Raw genomic sequence first — 22,129 nt, forward strand, 5'->3', positions numbered from 1 at the left:
GGTATCTGGTCCCCTCAAGACACCAATATGGTGGATCTTAATGATATCCAATGTGTGGATAAAAAGTAGGAAGTCCATTGAGTTCCCTACATTTCTCAGGCTCCAGATGTTTGGTGGTACATAATTGTTAGCATTTTCTATGTTTTGCTAGCTGTTTATGGCTGAACTGATATACTAGTATTAGCCTTATTTCAGTCTTGCAAAACAAATTGATCTGACTTTACAAATTCCAAGAACCACTAAAAAAACCCATGAATTCTGGAACTGTATTGACTTATGCTTCCTTCTGAAAATGAGATCCCTTTGCTAAGCTGGTATTGGTTAAATAAATATCTTATGGGTATTTTTTTTTCAAAAGGTCTGAAGGACAGTGGCCTTTGGTGTCTGGGGTTTTAGGGTGTTTGGCTAATCAATACCCTAGTAACTAATTAACGACATCGGAGTGGTAATCAAGGGAGTTCTGTTAGTTTCAAACTTTAGATCTTATGGGTCCCGGCCTGTAGACATCTTTTACTCCAACCCCCTGGATAGATCTTTAATTCCTTCCAGGTGCTCCAGGCTGGTGGATTCCGGGTGAGATGTTCGCTGTTGCTCTCTTCATCCTGTCTTTAACGACTTGTCAGCCGTGGGTAACCACACAGGAGACGGTGAACCGGTGAGTCAGCCACATGCTTCTGCAGAATTTGCATGTAGGGATCACCCGGTGGGGGACTGAGGCACTTCCATGTTTGTAACAGGCTAGTTGAGTTGGAATGTGACCTCGTTTCATGCTCTTACTAGTCCAGTGGAGGACTAGAGGACAATGAAAAGAGTGTGCAAGTCACAGCTCTGGTACTCAGGAGCTGGGGAACCTGGAGGACTCCCTGCCTTCCTTCGAGCTTCAGTTGGCCTCTCTGTAAAATGAGAATAATAATGCCTCTTCTGTAAGCGTTCATGAACATGAAATAAGATCCTGCATATACAATACACTCAGCTTAATGAATCACAGTTCTCTTGAGTAATGTTGGACAGTTAACCTCTGCTTATCTGTTTGTGAATCATAAGAACATCTGATTCATAGTATTTGAGGAAGAATGAAATTAGATAATGTACATAAAATCATTTGGGAAGGCAAGAGACTGTAGGGACGCTGGGTCACTTCAGAGAAACGAGCTTACCTTTGGCTGTGGGATAATGAATGGAAGTGATATTTTCATATGTACATTGCATTTTGCCCAGTCCATTTCCTTGAATTTTCTAACCTGGTCTCATGCTTTTTATATCTTAACATTAAATATTTTGTGGTGCTTAAACAGCTCTTTATTTCACCTTTGGGACAGTTTTAAAGCAGTCTCTATCTTCCAAACATTGAAGATTGTAATTAGAGTTATTTTACTCAAATTCTTGTTGGATGATTCAATTTTAAATCATTATTGCTTTTAAACGTTAAAGGAAGAGAGATTTCCTTTAAGTAACAGTTTAGAAGGGAGGAAGGCATTTTTATAAACGGTTAACTTGCAACTTGTATTTAAAGCAAATACGATTTTGAACAAAATCAGAAAATTCATCTCTAATAATTAGAAGATAAAGGTGAGGGAACCATGGTAAAGGCAACCTCTGCTGAGATACTCTTAATTATAAAAGCTTATCATTGTAATACTTTTTGCAAATGAACAAAGAGTCCTGATGTTTGATGAACTTATCAAATAAGACAGACCAGTGAGGAGGCAAATTTGAAGTCAAAGCGAAAGAGAGCCAATTAAACACTTTGCAAAGCACTGGAGGAGAAAATCACAAGGCCTCTGTGCCTAACGCCAGTGCGTCTGCCCCTGGCTCTGAAACGGGAAACTACGCCGGGAAGTAACCCTGGGTTCAAATTCTGCCACCGGCATTTTGTATGTGTGACCTCAGGCAAGTTATTTAACTCTTCTGAGCTATAAGGTGGGAAGAAAGTAAGAGGAAGGATTAAATGCATGAAAAGTATGTAGAACAGAGCCTCGTCCTCGGTGAGCTGTTGCCAGTGGTGTCGTATGATTGTTCTTGTCATTTTGGGGGACTCACCTTCTCTCGGATGGTTGACAAAAATTAGAACCAATTCATAATGTCCCAGTTGGCATGGATCTTGGAGGTTGGTCAGTGATTTTAAACTTTTAAAAGAATTTAACAGTGGCACTCCTTTCCTCCCACCAAATAAAACCTTACATCATCACGTTTGTTTTAAAATGTTTTTCTCAAAAAATCCAATTTTTCTCTTAAGACTTTATAGTAAGCAAATGGTAAACATGAGCTCATAAAAGTAAATGTATCATTAAAATGTCTAGGTATATCATATGTTTTCAATGTTAGGGTTCAGGTAAGATTTTGTTAAATATTCCAAGTATGCTAGGTACCACGTGGTGAACTGAACAGGTAATGTCCCTACCCTCAAGGAATTTACAGTATAGCATAGCCAGTCGATAAACATGTAAACAAAACCTTTCAGTAGAATGGGTGATAAACACTGTGGAGGAAACAACCAGGCCCTTTGTTAGGGATATTAGAGCAATCAGAAGAGAGGCAGGAGGGGGGTGGTTCTCTGCAGGGTGGCATTTAAGCTGGGACGCGGAGGAGGGTAAGGAGAAGCCATGTTACACAGGGCAGGGTGGAGGGATCAGCAGCTAAGGCCCTGCGGTGGGCTAGTCCTGTTCGTGGACCTGAGGGCTGGGAGGGGCGTGAGGGGGGGCAGAGGCCGGATCACAGAGGACCTAGGCACCCTGATGAGGAATTTGGGTTTCAGTCTGTGTGTAGTAAAAAACAAACAGATAAAAGTACTGAGTGGCCTTATAAAAGAGGGATAGTATCTGACTTGTAATTTTTAAAAAGTCGTCCTTGTGGCTGTGCAAAGAAGGGATTGAAGGAAAGTGAAGCGCGGGGTCTCATTGGAGGCCACAGCAATGATCTGGGTGAGAGAGAATGGTGCCTTAAACTAGGACAGGGCCAGTACAGATGGGTGGGAGGCAAGATATTTGAGGGACATTTTGAAGGTGATGTTGTCAGAAATTTCCCAAGGTCTGGATGTGGGGGCTAGAGGAAGGGAAGAATGAAAGTCCACTGCGGGAAACTGGCTTGAGCAACTGCGTGTCATGGTGGTTCCACCTACTGATGTAGGTAAAACTGAGGGAGGAGCAGGTTAAAAGGAGAATGTTTAGAGTTTATATTTGGAGCCAGTATGTCTGCCATGCCCGACAGACACCTAATAGAGATACAAAATGGGCAGTCGGATAAGCAAGACAGGGTTTCGGAGGAGTGGTCCAAGTTGAAGATCTCAATTTAGGAGGCGTTAATGCGGATGGTACATGAAGCGCAGGAAATGGATCCCACTTTCTCAAGAGTGAGACAAGCAGGAGCAAAGAAGAGAGGCAAGACCGTACCCTGAGGGATTCCAGTTTTTAGAGAAGTGAAAGAGAACTGACCACTGAGGTAGGAAGGGAGCAGGGAAGTGCGGTGCAAAAGGAGTCCAAGAGAGGAGAGATTTCAAGGAGGAAACAATGGTTAACAGAGGGCAAGTAAGACCAACCCAGAAAACCTTCCACTGGATTTAGCAAGTGGGAGGTTGCTGGAGATCAGCACCTTCAAGGGCAAATTTAAAACACTTCCGTTTCATGATATAATTCCATGTAACTGAATGGGACTGGCTCAAGATTATATAATTTAGTGACAATCAGCTTTGACTATAAGCTGAGCCAATGTAGTAGGTGGCTCCCTGGCAATAATCAGGGCTGGGGCTTCTGACCTGCTAGTTAGGACTGGTAGCTAATTAATTATTTTGTTGTCTAAACTGCTAAAGTGGCCAGAACCTGGGGTCGAGCATTGGACTTGCAAGTTGTAGGTTCCCTTCAGGTTTCATGCCCTTTGCCCAATACGCCACCCTATTTAAAGAGGTGGGTGGGAAGCATCCCAGCAGTCCACAGCCCTATGAGAGCAGGCGCTCAGTACATTTTGACAGCGATGGAGAGATGTGATGAGCAAGTGTGGGCCAGAGAAGGTTAGAGGTAAGAAACTAATGTGTGTGTGAAGCTTGTGCTTAGGGCTTTACGTACATGATTTCGCGCCATGTCAAAAACAGTTTCACAAGTTTCTGTTATCCCTGGTTTTCAGCTATAAGAAAATTGAAGTTCAGAAAGTGGCAGAAACTGGATTTAAATCAATATTTGTTGGACTCTAAACCCCTTTATGTTATATCAGTGTTTCTTCAAATGTGTTACATAGTCTTTCAGATGTTACCTGAAAAAATGACATGCATTCAAAAAACTGGGTAAATGCTGGGTTAAGTAAATTAAAACGCAGAACTTCTCAGAGCCTTTAATATGTCACTGGGGATTTTCAATCTCCAAAAGTAGTATGGTGTGTGCAATTTATCCAAATGTATTTGACCAGGGACCTTCTCTCTGCCTCCTCCATCTCAGGCGATCTCTCTGGAACTAGTACTCTGCAGAGCACACTTTGAGAAACCCTGTAATAGCTCTGTATTGACTTGTGTGATTCTACAGAGGAAAAAACTAAAAGCCAGGTGGTTAAATCAACTTGAATATCGTAGCACAGCAAGGTACAGGCAAACTAGGGACTAGAATCAAGGACACTGAATCCCAGTGCCCTCTAGTACATGTCTTATTGCTTGAGTAGATTTTCAGTACCTGGGACATGCTTTAAAACTATTTGCCAAGATTTCCTCCGCCACAGATTTATTAATGGTTCCTTAAGTAATTGAAAAATTGATACAATTCTTTTGGAGAGCTATTGGGCCATGCGTCGTAAGCTTTAAAATCACTTCTATCCTGCAAGTCAGCCATCCCCAGTCTACGTACCTTCAATAAATAACTTAGAATACAGAGAAACCGGGGGCTCAATGATAGTCCAGCTGTTTGATGTTAGGGGAATGGAATAGCCATAAGTAGTTTACATTCCTGCTGCAATATCAAGCGGAAAAGCAGGATCTAAAAATGCAATACTCAGTAAGACCTCAACTGTGTTATGAAAATAAAGAGTGAAAGGAAATATGAAAACATATTAGTGTTGGTAGGAACTGGGGCAATTTTTTCTTTCATTATCTTTTCTATGTTCTCTATAATCAGAATGCATTGCTTTTATAATCAGCAAAAAACAAACTACATTTAAAAATTCATTGGAATGATACATGAAGATGCTGGTCACAATGTTGATAATGGCTGGAAGGTTGGAGCCCTGTTATGATTTAACGAGTGGTCCTGTGCACCTTTCATACTCTTGCTTCAGTGATAGCATTACTGTGTGAGCCTCTGTCTAGACATCATGTCACAAAGCTTTTAAAACTACAGCAACACAGCACTGCTCTGTCTAGGCTTTTGCTTCCATCCATTAATACTGTTTCCTTCCATTTTGACATCATAATACAGTCTCTGTGGGCTTACAATGACATTATCTTGACAATTCTACAGTGAGATGCAAAACTAACGCTGGAGACGTATTCTGCTCCCAAACCTCCTCTCCCATCTCTTGACGATTAGAACCCTTGTCTTTCTCCATGGTTCTATGCTTCAAACTTTTATTATTAGGACAATCTATAGGCAAAATGACAGATGAACCAAACCTTGAACCATTTGAATATCTAGATACCAGAATTATTTAATTAGATTCTAACTGAAAATTAGATTCAAATAAATCTCGAAACAATGCAACTCTATTTCCCATAAATTATTTCCTTCCTCTCCCCTCCCCTTCCCTTCCCTTTTTTATTCCTCCTTTCTTCCTTTCCTTCTTTCTCCCTTTCCTAAATATTTATTTACTGAGCACTTTACTTGGGTCTTGCACCATGATAGATGCTGGAACTTTAGTAGCAAATATATGAACAGCACTTGCCTTCATAAAGCTTACAATCTGGTGGAGAAGAGAGAGATTATACAAGTATTACAAGTGTGACAATTAAGGGTGGAGAAGATGAGCAGAGCTTGACCAAATCATATGAAAGGAGGTATCTAAACATCCTGGGTGGTGAGCAAGGTCTCCCTAAGGAACCGATGTTTATGATGAGATTGAAATAAATCTAAGAGTTAACCAAGTAAAGAGATAGATGGTTGGAATCAGTCAGGATTGGCTTCTACGGGCAGGTGTGGTCAAGGGAAATGTGGGGTCCAAGAATTTAGGATATAATTAAGATTTTAAAATTATAAACCATGGAATCAAAACTAGTTGTAGAGGGAAATAAAAACAGGAGGGGGTCTTTTCCTCAGACATGAGGAAAAGAAGCCACTGAGAGGGCAGAGTGTTGGACGGCTCATTGATCGGGACGAAGAGGTCTTCCAGAGCCATGAAACATATTGGAATATAGATGAATATTGTGAGCTGAGCACTGGTTTTCTTTGAAGGGCTAGTAGGGGTGGTGTTGTATGTATACTAACATCACTTTATAGATAAGTTTCTCTCACAGTGTGGTCTATAGACCCCAGGGAGTCCCTAAGATCTTTTTGGGAGAGGGTGTCCTGTGAGTTCAAAATAATTTCACAGTAATACTAAGACATTTGCCCTTTTCATTGTGTTTATATTTGCACTGGTGGTGCAAAAGTAATGACAGGTAAAATTACTGGGGCCTTGGTACAAATCAAAGGAGTAGGACCAAACTCACAGGAGATTAAGTTTTATTTAAGAAAGTCCCTTTTGAAACAGTAAAAATTATTAATTTTGTTAAGCCTCAATCTTTGAATGCATGCTATTTAAATATCCTATGTGCCAAAGTGGGAAGAATGCATGAAGAACTCTCACTGCACTGAAGTCCGATGGTTATCTTGTGAAAAAGCAGTCATTTGAGTTGTAAGTAAAAGTAGCCACCTTTTTCCTGGAACATTGTTTTTATTCAACAGGATAACTGTCAAACTAGTTATTCAGGCTTAGATATTTGGCAGACAGATTTTTCTCAAAAATGAAGAGAGCCTATCATCACTTCAAGGAAACAAACAACATCATTGTTACCAATGACAAAATTCGAGCTTTCAAGCAAAAATTAAAATTTTGGAAAAACATATCTACTACTATGAGCTCGATATGAGCAATCTTAATACATTTGGCTTTTCATATTATATAATCATGTGTGAATATTTTTAAATGTGCATAATCAGTGAACCATTATTTTTCAAATTTCCAATGCCTAATGTTACAAAAATCATGTATGGGTATCGGATCCATTCAAAGTGTACATGGAACACCCTGGTCGGGTAGCTCAGTTGGTTGGAGCATCATCCCACTGCACCAAGGTTGCAGGTTTCATCCTCTGTTGGGGCACATACAAGAATCAACCAATGAATGCAGGAATACATGGAATGTCAAATAGGTCTCTCTCTCTCTCTCTCTCTCTCTCATCAACAAATAAAATATATATATATCTTAAAGAAAAATGTACATATACCAATGGATTTTAATGTAATAGGGTACAAAAAAATTCATTGGTATGCTTTCAGATTCCAAATTGCAACTAACATTTAAGGAATTACTCCCTTGTCAAGTTTTGGTGTAGTATCAAAGAAGAACATTCACAGTTATCTGAAGAGATTTATTAAAACACTCCTCAACTGCATAACTTTTTCAGTCACGTGAATGTACGAGGCTGGATGTTTTTCATAGAATTCAACCAAAGCAACATAAAGCAACAGATTGAATGAAGAAGCAGAAATGAGAATCTAACTGCTTTCTACTGACCAGACATTAGAGATATTTGCAGTGGGATGACCAGGCTCTGAAGCTACAGGAGAGGTGGTGATGCTACGAAAGAAGCTCAGGCTTGGAGCCAGGCAAGCGTCACGAGGAACAGAAAATGGGTTTTGCCATCAAGCCAACTAGTTCAAATTCTACCTCTGTCACCCTTGGGCTATGACCTCAGGGGTTACTTAGCTTTTAGGAATCTTGACTTTCTTATATGCAAAATAGGGCTGATAATAGTTACCTCCTAGGATCACTATAGAGATTAAATGAGATAATCCAGGTAATGTTCTAGTGTGTAATAATAAAAGCCAACCTTTAATAAACACTTCATAAGCATTTTAATGTGCTTTCAATAACCTTATTAGGTAATATTATTTTTAACATAGTTCTACAGTTGTGAGAGCTGTAGCTCAGAGAAGTTCAAGAACTTGCTCAAATTTTCAAAGTCAGTGGGTGGCTAAGATTCAAACTCAGTCTCCTCACCCCAGATCCCATGTTCTTAACCACTGGGCCTTTTGCTACTCTGACTCTTCAAAATTGTTAGCCCCCCTCAGTACTCGTCTCTCTAAAAATAAGATTCATATAGAATTAAAAGAGAGATTTTATATAAATCCTCTAGCATCAAACTACATGCAATAGAGCACGATAGAATTTTCATTCTTCATTTCTTAAAAGTGTGATTGACTAGAAGAAAACATGCACAGCTATTTCCTTTGCTTAGACTTTTCATCTCAAAATTGATGCAGGGAGATGAAAAGAGTTCTGGAGATGGATGGTGGTGAGGGTGGCAGAAAAATGGGAATGTAATTAATGGCACTGAACTGTACACTTAAAAATGGTTAAGATAGTAAATTTTATATTATGTGTATTTTACCGCAATAAAATAAATTGCAAAAAAAGAAATGGCAATAGGCCATATAGTTTGTTTTAAAAACAGCACATGTAATTCTTCTTTTAAAAAATAGGTTTAATTTTTATTGTTGAAAGTACTACAGATGTCTCTCATTTTTCCTCCACCGTTGGCCTCCACGCTACCCCCTTTCCCACCCCCACCCCAGGCCTTCCCCACACTATCGTTTGTCTATGGGCTACGCATATATGCATATAAGTTCTTAGATTAGTCTCTTCCGCCCCTCCCCTCCTTCCCTTTGAGATATGTCTGTCTGTTGCATGTTTCAGTGTCTCTGGATCTGTTTTGTTCACCAGTTTATTTTACACATGTAATTCTTTTTTTTTTTTTTTTTGGTTTTCTTTTTATTTTTTTTTAATAATTTTTATTTTTGTTTAAAGTATTACAGATGTCCCTTTTTCTCCCCAATGACCCTTTCCCCCTGTTCCTTCCCCCTCCCCAGTCACTCTCCCTACCATTGTCCGTGTCCTTGGGTTGTGCATATATGCATATAAATTCTTAAGAAGATAAAATCATTCATATGTTGGAAGTGCCCTTAGACCCAAGCCTTCCAAGGAAGAATAACTGAGCATCAGTGGGCGTTGCCCTCCTCTCCCTGCTCTGTGTCCACTCTCACCTCCAGATAACTTGAAGGTTGACTTGAAGGTGAAGGGACTGTCTTGTGACATTGCCTAGAGTTCTGCTGCTATGGGTACCCAGATGCCCAAATCCATGGGCAAACTTTACAACTTAGAAAATTCAGCCTATGCTCAGCCATTTAAAAAATGAAATCCTGCCATTTGTGACCACATGGATGAACCTGGAGGACATTATACTAAGTGAAAAAAGCCAGACAGAAAAAGAGAATACTGTATGATCTATCATCTAAAAAAGTTGAACTCAGAGAGCCAGAGAGTAGGTGATAATAGGTGGTTACAAAGGCTGAGGAGGGGGAAACAAGGGGAGAGATTGGTCAAAGAGGACAAACTTTTGGTTATAGGATGATTAAGTTCTGGGGATGCAATGTACAGCGTGGTGACAGTGGTTAATAATACTGCATTGTAGCCTGGCCAGTGTGGCTCAGTGGCTGAGTATCAACCTATGAACCAGGAGGTCACTGTTTGATTCCCAGTCAGGGCACATGCCTAGGCTGTGGGCTCGATCCCTAGTGGGGGGTGTGCAGGAAGCAGTCAATCAATGACGCTCATCATTGATGTTTCTCTTTCTTCCTCTCCCTTCCTCCCTCTGAAATCAATAAAAAAAAAATATATACTGTATTGTATTCTTGAAATTTGCTAAAAGAGTAGGTTTTAAGTGTTCACTCTCCCTCCAAAAAAGGTAACTGTGAGGCAATGGATGTGTTAATTAGCTTCATTGTGAGAATTATTTCACAATGTATGTATGTGTGTGTGTGTGTGTGTGTGTGTGTGTGTATATATATATATATATATATATATATCTCTCTCAAACCATTACATTGCATACCTAAATATATATCATTTTTGTTAATTATACCTCAGTAAAACTGGGAAAAAATCAGCACCTGTTTTCATATTATTAGCATGTCTTTATATTAAAAGACCTCTTTGAATTTTTAATAAAAAAATAAAAATTATCATAATAAAAATATTTAAATTGAAACAGGGATCTTTCTTCTCTTTAGGAGAGTGGGTCGGGCTGCTGAGAGTTTCACCCCCACAGCAGTTAACTGCCAGCTGGGCGACTGGTCGGAGTGGACAGAGTGCGTTCCATGCCAGGACGTAAAGGTAAGACATGTATGACCAATTTGGGGGCATTTAATATTTGAATTATGTACTGGGTGTTCAAATGGAGATAAGCAGCCAGGTCTATAAATCTGGAGGCCTGGGGAGAAACTGAGTCTAGAAATAGGTGCTTGGAAGCCATAGACACATGGAGGGCAGAACTTTTTTGTTTTTTTGCCTCTCCTGATTTTGTTTGTAAGGCATTATTGGGTGAGGCTGCCAAAGATGTGGATATTTTGGCCTATACAAAGAAAAGCAGTTAGTTGGACAGTGGTACAGATCCCTGATGGCCAATCTATTGCCTTTTAATGAGGGCCTAATGGCTTAGTAGCAAAATGCTGAGTTGTCCATGAGCTATGGAGAGCTGAGGTCAACCAAGCACGCCGCAGAGGGGGTTCCTGAGGATCCCACTTTCATAGATTGAAAAGGATGACACACCCAATAAATAGATGTGTGTCTATCTTGAACGCCCGTTTTTGAGTGGTCCACGCTGGTGGGTAAACACAGTGGTATACTAAGGGAAGGGGATATTGGGAGCACTTCTCACCACCATTCTGGCAGGAAGGGATATTAAAATTCTGACTCTGTTCAGAACCCTGGCTCATGGTGATAAATAAAATGCAGGCTAGTTTCTATTTTGTTTTATTAGTGCTTTAAACTCTCTACAGACAACACGGGCCTTTGCTGGGTGCACCCAGGGAGGGATGCACCCAGGCTTCCGCCTCACACACACTCACTCGCCACTGCCTGAGCCTCGTGTAATTGGCACACTACCGTCAAATGTAAATGCTCAAGCTCTGATTTTGCAGTGAGAGTCTGCCTTTGCATCTTATTTGCTGTGTTACTTTGGGCATATGTTTTATTCTCTCTCTGCCTTTGATTCCCTATCTATAAATGAGAGTAGTAACAGTGCTTGTACCACGGAGCTATCATAAGCATTAAACGAGTAGTGGATGCACAGTGCTTCCCATGGCACCTGGCACGTTAGCTATTTTCATAACTACGACCTGGGCCCTGGGTTCTCCAACCCCACTCCCGCTGTTTGACTCAGGCCCCACCTGTCTCTTCCACAAGCTTTTGCAGAGTCGGCTGATGGTCCTTACTCCAGACCCGCTCTTTAGTTAGATGTGAGTGCCTATGAATGACTGATGAGCTGTTCAAAAGCACAGCGTGGTGGAAACACAATTCAGACCTAGTTCATTCAACTTCAAAGCCTGAACTTCATTGTTCCGCTTCTCCAGTCTCCGATATACGCCAAAGAATCCTAGATGACCCCTGTTTTAATCCTAGGCTGGCCCCCAAATGCTCATTTTGCTTTGAGATCCTGTATGAGTTCTCTGGGTCACCTGTAACAAATTGCAACAAACAACAGAAATTAATTTCTCACAATTCTGGAGACTAGATGTCTGTAACAAACGTGTCAGCAGGGCCACACTCCCTCTGGAGGCTCCAGGGGAGAATCTGTTCCCTGCCTCTTCTGGATTCCGGTGGCTGCATCACTGCAATCACTGCCTCTGTGGCCACATGATCTCCTCTTCCTCTGCGTGTCTCCTTTGTGTGTCTGTGTGACATCTCCCTCTGCCTTCCTCTTATAAAGACACTGTGATGGCATTTAGGGCCTACCCAGATAATCCAGAATAATCTCATCTCAAAACCCTTAATAATGTTTGCAAAGACCCTTTTTCCAAATGAAGTAACATTTACAGATTTCAAGGGTTAGGATTTGATTTCTTTGCATGGCCATTATTCAACCTACTATGTATCCCAAACTGCGTTTTTCCTGTACGTTGCTATTTAGATAGCATATAGCGCAGGTGAATAACTCCCCGGTTAAATCAGAATTGAATGATCTCCTTAAGTAATCCTTAAAATAATTAAATCCTGTTATTGATGTGAAAGACACTCTAGTTTCCTTTTTATTAATATATTTCTTCCTCTCAAAATCACAAAGCTGTGCATTTCTGGGAAGAAACACTATCTACTGGCTGAAAAAGGAAATTATGTCTTAATGACACAAACCACAGGCTATAGCACGAAGACACCCCTTGGGGAACACCTGCACCAACCTTTCTGCAACACAATGTCTTCATTATTTGATAACAACCCAGAAAACAGGGAGCCGGTGGGAACACACCTCATGTTTGTACCATTGTTCCCAGTGTAGGAACGACAGGAAGGATAGAACAGCAAGGACAGTCACTATTTATTAAACAACTTCTACATGCCAGACACTGTGCTAATGCTTTAAATAAATTGTCTTATTTGACTTTCACAGCCAACTGTACGTGATAGGTACCTTCATCCCCCTTTGCTTGGGTCACCCATTAGGAAAGTGGCAGAGCCTACATTTAAAATTTGATCAGTGTGACTCTAAAATGCTCTTGTGCCTGACCACCTCACTCTATGGCCTCTTCCTGAACGGTATGAAGAATAATAACATTAGGGGGGTCACCCAATCCAATTCCCGCTCAGTCATAAATCCTTCTGGAGTAGCCCAACAGTTGGCTACAAGAATGATGCTGAGGCTGAGAACTATGATTACTGACTGCATGCCAGCAACCAGGCAAAGTGCTCATTTCTTTACATGTATTATCACTGATCTTGACAACACTCTTGGATACCTTTCATTTTCCAGATGAGAAGACTGAGGGCAGAAAGGTTTAGTAATTTACCCAGTGACACATATATGGTAAATGGTAGAAGTGAATTTACAACCCAGTTTAAAACGGTATTCATAATAGTACATAACCGCCCAAACTTGTGAGGATTAAATGAGATAAAGGATGTGAAGTGCTTGGCTAAGCACTCAATACATGGTAGCTACCAGCATCATTACCAGCATGCTGGTAAGTGCAGGTCTCAAAACTCTGATGAACTTTTCAAAGAGTAAAAAAAAGAATTGGCTCTATGTTGCTATGCTGAGCACTCCTTTATTTACTGCACTGTGCAGCAAGATGCCAGGTAGAAAATGAAAATATCCTCATATTTCCTAACTGATCACTAACTATAAATGACAGAGTTCACTAATCTCTTACTGCTGTTGTTAATCAAAGGCAGGGAAGGCAAATGGACAGGTGTGATCTTTGTCTCTTTTGGTACCTCTGCCTCTTAAATAGGCAGAAGTGGGCAAGAAGGCTGCTCTGCTTCATGCTCACCCACCAAGTCATGGGGGAAAGGCTGCATTGATAAAGATGATGATGGTTTGGAAACCACTTCTGTTTATTGAGCACCAATGATGTGCCACGCCCAGGTCTAGGTGCTTTCTCATACATTTCCTCACTTAGTTCTCACAAAACCCTTTCAAGTTAAGGTGTCACTACATTCATTTCACATATTAGAAACCAGAAACTCAGAGAAGGTAAGCAACTTGCTCAGCGTCAGCTGGTAAGTGAATCTGGGATCTGAATCCAAGTTGGCCTAACTCTCATGCCTGGGCTTTTTCAAATGCAGGACACAGGAAAGAATCTTTAGTAATTGGTATTAGTGAGGTCAACTAAGTCAACCACCTCATTTTACACATTTGGAAACTGAGGCACAGAGTACCAAACACTGATACTTTATACAGCAAGTAAGAAATAGATCCGCCCAGCTGGTGTTGCTCAGTGGTTGAGTGTTGACCCATGAACCAAGAGGTTACAGTTCAATTCCAGGTCAGGGCACATGCCCTGATTGTGGGCTTGATCTCCAGTAGGGGGTGTGATGAGACTGCTAATTGATGATTCTCTCTCATCATTGATATTTCCATCTCTCCCTCTCTCTCCCTTCCTTTCTTTGAAATCAATAAAAACATATTAAAAAAAAAAAAAAGAAATAGATTCAAGTCAGGAATCCATATCTCTTGCCACTCAAATCATTGCCTTTGTACTTACTTATTAACATTCTTGCAGGAGGGGCCGAAAGATCTGATCCAAGGTCAGACTCAGCAGAAAATACGGGGTAACACATTGACTTATTGAACATTTTGTATGGAGCTCTCCATACAGCTTGTTTTGTATTGTTATATAGTTTATCTCCTCAACTAGACTCTTAGCTTCTTGAAGGCAGGGGAAGGAACTAAATATCTCCAGATACCCTAATGTTCAGCTTTCTCCTCCTACAGTGTCATGAAACCACAGGGCTCTGAGATTGGTGTGCATTTTTATCCTTTCTGTCTTTCTTTCAACAAGTATTCATTTATCTGCAGCCAAAGCTGGACCTAGGGCCTCAGATGATGTCCTAGAGCTCTCTTTGTCTATCTCTTGGATGGGCTCTTTCTACAGAGTAGGCAAGATGACCACTTGATGCCCACAGTCCCCAGCAACTTCAATAAAAAGAAATGGTCTTTCCCAATAGATCTGAAAGAAAATCCTCAGAGAGGACTCTGACTGTGCTAAGGTTGAGCCATGAGCTATTCCCTGAGCCAATCATTGCAACTTGGAGATATGGTGCTCTGGTTGCCCAGCCTGGTTCATACCCACACCTCCCTGTGACTGAGGGGATAAGCTCACCCCCACTGAACTATATGAGAGGATGTCAAGACCAAAAGAAATGCTGCAGAGGAAAAGCAATGTCTTCTAACAGTGCCTCCTGTGAACCTGACTATTGTATGTCAAGTGTACAAAGCCAATTAAGACATGGTCCTTCCTTTCCCACCCCTGCCCCCATGTGCAAATTGTTCCCAAACTAGTGAGAAAGGTAAACAAACAAGTGGGCAATCAATCATAACTTCATGACCAGATCTAGGGAGAGAGGAATGCAAGGGGGACTGTAGAATATATTACTTAGTTAGGAAAGGCTTTCAGAGGAACTGAACCACAAATCTTGAAAGACAAATAGGAACTAACTGGTTAAAGAAGCAGGGGAAGAGGTTCTTTCTAGCAAGTAGGAAGACCCTAGAAATATGTTGTTCAGGCCTTTCATCTGTGCTTGGAGGCCTCATTCAATATTCCAGCTGGCGATCGTACCACCTCTGGTTGAGCATCCCTTGTTATGAACATTGATCTCTTCAAAGGACAGCTCTCAATCATTAGACAGCTTATTCCTTATGTTGAGCGAGACCTGCCTGCACAACTCCTGGTTGATTGATAGACAATGAACGTGTCTGGTTCACAATCTGATTTAGTACCGACACCGGAGCCTGCTGCAGCCAAACAGGTTTGGGGGAACCATCTGCAGCGGTGACATCTGGGATGAAATGAGCTGTCAAAGACCCAGAACTTGTGTACGGCAAGCGCAGTGCGGGCAGGATTTCCAGTGTAAAGAGTCAGGTGAGTAGCATTCCAGCGGGATACCAGATGTGCTTGTCAAACTTAACATGTAAAACACTTCCCTGGGAGCTTGTTAAAAGGCAGGCTCCCGAGCTTCTCCCTTAGAAATTGTCATTCTGTGGGGTTAAGATGAGGCCTAGTAATCTGTATCTTAAGCCAAGCCAACAGCCCAAGTGATTTCGATGCAAGTTTGTAGGAAAATCTGTTGATTCATTTAGAAAGATATAATTCACTTGCTCGTCCTTTTATTGAATAAATATTGATTGTTCACATATTATGTGCCAGGCAGTATGCTACCTGCTGGTGATATAAGATGAAAATATAATATGCCTGACCTCAAGGTACTTCTTAGTCTCTTTGGGACAGAGATCTACAAGGACTTGCTGACAATACTGTGTGATAGCCAGGGGATCGGGCATTAGTACATGGTGCAATGGGACTCTCTAGCAGGGGCCACATAAATCTGCTTTGGGGAGTCAGAGCTGGCTTCAACATGATACTTGAACTTAGACTTAGAAAATAGTTTCTAGGAAAAAGAACATGCCAAAGCATGGGGATTTTAAGGACCTACTATCAGTTCAGAGTAATTGAAGGTCAGGCCTTTGGGAAGAGAGGCAGGGGATGGGCCATGTAGGTAACTGGAAGAAGAATGGGGAGCCACTGGAGGATGCAGGTCAGGGGGGTGACAGGGCCAGATTGGCCCTTTTAGAAAGAGCACTGGGGCAGTAATGTGGAGGCTAGGCTTTAGAAGGGAGCCTGGGTCAGGGCCTGAGCTGGGGGCTGCAGGTGGGAGACAGTGAGGCTGGAAGGAGGGCAGAGGCAGGGAGGACAATAAAAGCATGCAACAGGATGGAGAGGGCTGAGGGGCGATTCAGAGGTGGAAGGGACTTGGTGACAATGGATGTGGGTCACGAGGGAGAGGGAGGAGTCCAGGAGGCTCTAGAAGCAACCACAGCCTCCTCTCTCAGGTCGCTGCCTGAAGCGTCACCTTGTGTGTAACGGAGACCAGGACTGCTCTGATAACTCTGACGAGGAGAACTGTGAAGACGTCAGGATCCCTGAAGACAAATGCAGCCTGTATGACCTGATTCCAGGATCAGAGAGGGCAGCCGCTGGGTGAGTCCCTGCCTTCTGGCCATTCGGGGACAGGGAATGATTTCTCTTCAATCATGAATGCTAGTCTTGGAGACAGAAGAGGGTCTTCTTGGAGGATTCCTCTGGAGTGCTTCCTATGAGGCAGCTGTCACTGTCCACCTAAGGTGGTGTCTTAGTCCAATTGGGCTATAACAAAATACCTCACCCGAGGTGGCTTATAAACAACAGAAATGTCTTTCTCACAGTTCTGGAGGATGGAAGTCTGAGATCAGAGTGTCATCAAGGTCAGGTGAGGGCTCTCTTTCACGTCTTGTTGCATCCTCACATGGCAGAAGGGGCTAGTGGGCTCTGTGGGGTCTCCTTTATAAGGGCACTAACACCATTCATGAGAGCACCACCCTTACGATCTAAGCACCTCCTGAAGGCCCCACCTCCTAATACTGTCACAGCAGGGAATAGGACTTTAACATATGCAATTTGGGGGGACACAACATTCAGTCCATAACAGGGTGCTTTCCAAGCTCTGCCTACATGACACCCTTGTTTTCTCCTCTATGTCTCTACCTGAGAGCCCTCCTCTCCTTTCTCCCCTGCTCGCTCCACTGTTTACTCCTCTCACCCCAATTTCATTGCCAAGGCCCCTCTAAGAAGCCACATCTTCCATGAGTGCTTCCCTGATGTCTCAAGAGAATGGCTCCTCTCTGACCCGATGCCCTTCCCAGCACCCTGTTCACATTCTGCTTGGACTGTACTTGCTGGTATAACCAAGGCTAGCAGAATGACACAGTGCAAAGAAAATGGATTTGGGATGGCATGAAGAGGGGCTTGACTCTGCCCAACCAGTGCTTACTCACACCTCCCAGGTCACAGTGTCTTACCTGATTGAGATTCAGTCAACCTTGATTCTAACTTTATCATCTACTTTCTGCTCAGGTTCCATTCCTTGAATGTATCACACTCTTTTGTTCTGAGACTTAATAAATTTAATTCCTTCTTTCTGAAATGTCCTTTTCCATGTTTCTTACCTGCCTAACTTCTTACCTAGTGTTATAAACTGAATTTTGTCCCCCTAAAATTCATAGGATGAAGCCCCAACCTCTGTGTGGCTGTATTTGGAGATACCGCATTTAAGAGAAGTAATTAAGGCTGAGTGAGGCCATAGAGTGGGGCCATAATCCAATAGGACTCACGTCCTTATAAGAAGAAGAAGAGACCCCAGAGATCTCTCTCACAATGGGCAGAAAAGATGCCATGTGAAGACAGAGCAAGAAGGGGGATATCTGCAACCAGGAAGAGGCCTCAGCAGAAACCAATCCTGACAACACTTTGACCTTGGACCTCCAACCTCCTGAACTGTGAGAAAATAAATGTTTAATCTTAGAGTCACCCATTCTGCGGTATTTTATGACAGCCTGAGCTAACCAACTTATCTGCACAGCACCTCTTCCTCGTGCTCTTTTTGACACCCCATTCCCCCCATCACTGCCTAGGCTGGCTTCATCCTCCTGCTTTGCTCTCAGAGTCCTTTGTGTGTCCTACCCTTCCAGCATTTGTCCCACAGGGCTGGGGCATCTGTTACAATGTCCTTCTGCTCTGATAAGAACTCCTCACCGTCTCTGCTTCTCCAGGCCCCAGCACAGGGCCAAGCTCATAGTGACACTCAGTATTGTCAGTTCCCTGGCTTTTTGTGTTTGTCTTGGATCTTGTCCCTTAACTTGAATGTAAACTCTTTGAAGGCAGAGAGGCTGCTCCTGATTCATCCCTTTTATCACCTGAGCCCTGATGTCAGAGCTTTCCCATCATAGCCTCTCACTGCGTGTTGACTGAACTGGAACTAATCAATATGATGAACTGGATCTTTACAGACAAGGGAGGGAGTGGGGGGATGCAGTGACCATCACAAAGTGACCCAGCCATGCTGCAGCCCACTCAGGGTCAGGGGAGGGTGCTGTGACCTGCAGCTCTCCTTCATTATGGCTTAACTGCCCTAATGTCTCAGCCCACCTACCAAATAGGATAGAATCCTGTAAGTGCATGGAGATACACACTTAGGACGAGATTCTAAAATTCCGCTTTCTTTCACACTAATGGTATTCATTTGCTCAGGTTGTCATAATAGTGTACCACATACTAGGTGGCTTAAGCAACAGAAATTTTCTCACAGTTCGGGAGTCTGAAAGTCTGAGATCAGGTGTCGGCAGGGTTGTTTTCTCTAAGGCCTGTTTCCTTGGCTTGTGGATGGCCATGTTCTCTGCATCTTCACATGGTCCTCTCTCTGTATGTATCTGGGTCCAACTTTCCTCTTCTAATTGGATTATGACCCTCCCCAATGACCTCATTTTAACTTAAATATCTCTGTAATGACTCTACCACCCAAATGCAGTCAAATTCTGAGGTTTTGGGGGTCAGGATTTCAACATATGAATGCTTGACGGGAAAGCAATTCAGTCCCTTACACCAGTGAAAGGGGATTGTTGTCGATTTTGAAAGTGACTGTGGGATGAACAGGGTAGAGCATAAAATACTGAGGTTTGACTTAAAAAATAATTACCTTCTTATTGGCAAAAAGATCATAGAGGCATGACCTGGTCTCGTGTGATCCAATCAGGAGCATTTCATATATACGTCCTGACTGCTTTGCCCACACTAGACACTGAAACCAGTAGAATGGCTCCTCCTCCACTCCTGACAGCTGACATCCTGATGTTTTTTTTTAATCCGAGATCTTAGACGCCTTTCTTGATACTTTTTTTCCTAATTGAAGCCTTTCCTAGTTTTTAATTTGTATTTATTGTTACAGAGGTCACACATGTTTGAGGTAAAAAGTCTTTCCCCCCTCCCTGACCTGCACCCACTCATCACCCTCTCCCACTGCCCTACCTGGAGCTGACCCCATCAACAGTTTGGTGTAGGTACTTTCAGATCATGCAAAAGTGCATTGACCGTGTACATTGTTTGTAAAATATGCCTATAATATGTATTGTGCATTATAGACACAAGTATAGTTTACATAAATGTGATCATACTATATATAGTCTACAAGTTGCTTTTCTCACTTAATAATACATTTTGAAGATTTCATCCATATTTCTTTTTGTCTCTTTTTAAGTAACATATTATGTTCTATAACAGCAAACCATGGCCTGCAGGCCAAATTCAGCCTGCTGTCTGCTTTTGTAAATGAAGTCTTATCAGAACACTGCTTTTGCAGAGTTGAGTAGTTGCAACAGAGACCTGTAGCCTGCAAGGCCTAAAATATTTACTATTGGCTCTTTGCAAAAAAATTAAAAAGTTTGTCAACTCTTCTCCTGTAGTATAATTATACGATAACTTATTTAACTACTTCCCATTGAAAGATAATTAGATTGTTTCTCTAACAAGCAAACACCGCAGTGAACACCCTTATACACATATTTTTTACACTTGTCTGAATATTTCTGCATAGCAGATTTATGTTCAATGGGAGGAAAGATAGAAAGTGTAGGTGGAATAGAGGAAAAGAACCCATATTTGTGTCCAAAAAACTCTAGGGGGGAAAAAAATCTAGCTGTGATTATAGGCAAGTTACTTAATTTTTCTGAGCTTCAGTTTCTGCATTTGCAAAGCTGTCATGAGGTTGAAAGCTAATATGTGCTAAATGTCTGGTGGAGTGTATTCAATTCATCAGAGCTACTGTTACATCACTTCCACTAATATGAGGAAAGAGATTGAGAAAGGAAGAGAAGAATGAAGTTAATTTACACAAAATTTCTACAGTATCCCAGGGGTTCTCTGGTTGTCCACTTGCTCCTTTGAAACAGGTTCTATTCAGTTTTTACCCATCTTAGTGCCTTTGTGCCTTTCCACAGAGGCCATAGACAAACATCACAAGATCATCACTGAATGTCATTGGGCCACAACTGCCTGTTGTGGAGGAGGGACAACTGCCTGTCCAAGATAATCAAAGAAGGCCATACAGAGGAGGCAACACTTGAGTTGGGTCTTAAAGGCCGAATAGGAGTTTGAGAGGCAGAAACAGGCAGTCGTTTTATTATCTATAAAAGGCTTTGGTTGTCAGGTCTTAGAACTCTTAGCCAACTCTAAATGCTTTTGTTCAGTTAACTTTCTCTTTTTAGAAAATTAAAGCTGTATTTCATCTGTTGAATACTATTGTTGCCTTTAAATATGGTTAAACCATCCATGGCCTAAAATATAGAACTTGAACAGATAGATTTGAAATAGCCCAGAGAGGGAAGCATGGGAAAATATTTCTGGAACAGTATTGGGCTAGAGGAAAGGAAGTGTGATTGTTGAGTGCCTAATATGTGCTGTCAACTTTACTTCTGTTTTACTTTAACACTACCATTTAGACTTCACAAAAACCATGAGAGGTCGTTTTATTTATGTCTGTTCTTCAAGTGAGGAAAATGACCTTCAGGAAGATTCCAGAATGTGTCTAAAGTCACACAGCTGGTAAATGACAGAATTGGAAATTAAATGGGAGTCTCCCTGACTTTCAAACTGTGCACCCTCTGACATCCCATGCTGCCTGGAAGACAATGGCCTCTCTGAGGATTAGATTCCCAGCTTATCACAGTGATTTACCCCCAATATTTCAAACCTACATTTTTTTTAATCAGCAAAGCCCTTTTCTGAAATAATACTAGCATAAATGTTAATACTAACATTTATTTAGTACTTAATACATGCTAATAACTATTATGATTCTTCTACATGCTTTAGCTAATGTTTAACTCTATGAGAGCAGTATTAACTGCTTTTTCCAAATGACTAAACTGAGGCACAGAGAGGTTAAGCGATTTGCGCAAGGTCACACAGCTCCATGTGGCAGAGATGGGAACCAGGTCCAGACTGTCTGGTTCCTGTGCTTGGACTCATGATCATTGTGCATATTCTTCTTTAACTTCTTCAACAAGTATTTAGGGTTGTCCCTATGTGGGAGCACTGTTCTAGATGCTGAATTGTTAAAGAGAACCTAAAGGCCCAGGCCCTGCTCACTCACTCGGTCTCCCATTGTTACCCAAAGTGACCTTCGAGGTACTTTGAGGGTTCCAGAGGACACAAGTTTGAGAAACCACTGCTCAGATGACCAGCGACAACATCTTCCGGAGGCTACTTGAAGCTATCTGCCTGCCTTTCTAATTTAGGTTCAATATCCTGACGCAGACAGAAGCCCAGAGCGTGTACGACACCAGGTATTACGGGGGCCAGTGTGAGACGGTGTACAACGGGGAGTGGAGGGAGCTCCGCTACGACGCGGCCTGCGAGCGCCTGTACTATGGCGACGATGAGAAGTACTTCCGGAGGCCCTACAACGTCCTCATGTACCGCTTCGAAGTAAGCCTCAGGGGCACCGCAGGAGGGGCCCGCTGCCGAGACGGGCGCCTCGCTCGGAGATTTTCTGCCTTGTAGAGCTTGCAGGCGCCTGAGGTTCCTTTACGCCTGCCCCC

At 42.1% G+C, this 22,129-nt stretch overlaps 1 protein-coding gene across 1 annotated transcript in view; it reads left to right on the top strand.

Annotated features, from left to right (window-relative positions):
• Positions 1 to 459: 459 nt before the first annotated feature.
• C8A (complement C8 alpha chain) overlaps positions 460 to 22,129 on the top strand; it is a 55,380-nt gene continuing 33,710 nt past the window's right edge. The window contains exons 1-5 of the mRNA XM_081146107.1: positions 460 to 655; positions 10,239 to 10,341; positions 15,440 to 15,584; positions 16,553 to 16,700; positions 21,827 to 22,016. Coding sequence (XP_081002233.1) covers positions 579 to 655; positions 10,239 to 10,341; positions 15,440 to 15,584; positions 16,553 to 16,700; positions 21,827 to 22,016 — 663 coding nt within the window. The 5' untranslated portion in view covers positions 460 to 578. The remainder of the gene's footprint in view (positions 656 to 10,238; positions 10,342 to 15,439; positions 15,585 to 16,552; positions 16,701 to 21,826; positions 22,017 to 22,129) is intronic.

This window comes from Miniopterus schreibersii (genome assembly GCF_964146895.1).
Source record: "Miniopterus schreibersii genome assembly, chromosome: 8".
Taxonomy (NCBI): domain Eukaryota; kingdom Metazoa; phylum Chordata; class Mammalia; order Chiroptera; family Miniopteridae; genus Miniopterus; species Miniopterus schreibersii.